This window comes from Trypanosoma grayi, assembly GCF_000691245.1.
Source record: "Trypanosoma grayi strain ANR4 Tgr_2010_V1, whole genome shotgun sequence".
Lineage (NCBI taxonomy): Eukaryota > Euglenozoa > Kinetoplastea > Trypanosomatida > Trypanosomatidae > Trypanosoma > Trypanosoma grayi.
In genome coordinates, this window is record NW_008827628.1 from 1 (window position 1) to 1,497 (window position 1,497).

Below are 1,497 nucleotides of genomic sequence, written 5' to 3' on the forward strand. Positions count from 1 at the left end.
CACCCCCGCGGGCGCGGCACGGCTCCGTGTACTCACGCACTGCGGCGCCCACACGCACGCGAAGCCCGTCGTGAAGATCGAGCGCGTCTGCGTGCTGCAGGAATACCGCGGCAAGGGCTGCGGCACCGCACTGATCAGGGCGCTGGAGGCGTACGCGCGCGACATGCTGCACTCGCCAGCGCTCATCCTCCACGCACGAGTGAACTCTAAGGAATTCTACACCCGCCTCGGCTACAGTGCGAAGTCGGAGGTGTATATGGAGGCTGGCAAACAGCACCTCACTATGGCAAAGCTGTAGCGTGTGTGCCTGCGCTGGCTGCGTTCTGCAGCTGCGATGCATTGTGTGATTCAACACAGCTGCTGGAGGGCGTAGTGTCGTACCACAGTTGCAATCGATAAGAGTATCTGTCTGAACTGCATCTCAGTGCTTAACTATGCTGTGCAGGGATGACGGCTAACATGCTGCTTTGTGTGGGGGCTTGGAATTCTGCGGGTTTCTCGTGCTGCAGTACCGTTTACTCTGCTCTTGTGGTCTTTCTGTTTCTGTCACACACACACACGCACACACACATATGTATGTATCACACCGTTCGTTTGTCTGTATCTCTTTTTTCCGCTCTCTCGCCTTATTTTTTTATTTTTATTTTCCTTGTGCGGTAGAACGCGGAGCAGCAGGAGCGCTCTCTCGCATGCATCGTCCTGGGCGGCTGGGTGCGCCGGGCCCCGCTAGCCGCGCACGGCCGGAGCGTGCTGTACCACAACGCGTGTGGTCAGGCGGACCATTACAGTCGCAGAGCCGCACTGTAAAGTCGTCGCATAATCAGCCAGCCACAGCCACAACGACGACACCAACAACGGCTCCACATTCTGCTTCGTATCCACTACGCTGCAGTTCCCTGATGGCCCAAGATCCAAGCGACAGCACGCCGTCCTCGCCCCTGCAGTCTTCTTCCTCGCTCGTCCAGCAGCAGCAGCAGCAGCAGCAGCTCAGTGGAGTGGGCAACGGGGCCCTCCCTGTGCTGGAAGGTCCGCTGCCGGCAGAGATACGGGAGATTATCTACAGCCACTGTGATGGCGACACAGCAGATGTGGCGGAGCGGCACGCCAGGCGTCTGCTGAGCACAAACCGCCGCGTTCGTGTGTACCGTGAGGAGCTGCAGAGTGCAGTGGAGGAGGTGGGCGATGTGACGCAGCTTGTGCAGCGCCACCAGGTGGTGCAGGACGCCCTTCGGGTGGAGATGCGCGAACTGGATGCCAAAATTGAGCAGCTCGTTCGTGAGAGAAAGCTGTGCGAGCTGCAGCTGCGCCAAGAGGAGGAGCAGCAGCAGCGGAAGGAGTCAAAGCTTCGCGAGGCGAACGAACGTGTGGGTGTTCTCCGTTCGACTATAGACGCCATCACGAAGGAGTCGATGGCAGGATACGTGCTGCTGCGGCAGTTAGTGCCAAACCTACACGTTGACAACTACGTCTCATAGAGAAGTTTCGCGTTGTGGGTGC

The 1,497-nt window shown here is 58.9% G+C and overlaps 2 protein-coding genes across 2 annotated transcripts; both read left to right on the forward strand.

Annotated features, from left to right (window-relative positions):
• DQ04_20101000 (actyltransferase-like protein) lies at window positions 1–298 on the forward strand (the record flags this gene model as incomplete). Its single annotated transcript, XM_009317891.1, has 1 exon — window positions 1–298. A coding segment is annotated over one exon (298 nt), but the record flags the coding sequence as incomplete, so codon positions are not given.
• Window positions 299–689: 391 nt separating this feature from the next.
• DQ04_20101010 (hypothetical protein) lies at window positions 690–1,475 on the forward strand (the record flags this gene model as incomplete). The annotated part of the gene is made up of 1 exon (XM_009317892.1): window positions 690–1,475. The coding sequence occupies one exon, from the start codon at window positions 690–692 to the stop codon at window positions 1,473–1,475; it is 786 nt and encodes a 261-aa protein (XP_009316167.1).
• Between the last annotated feature and the right edge of the window lie 22 nt (window positions 1,476–1,497).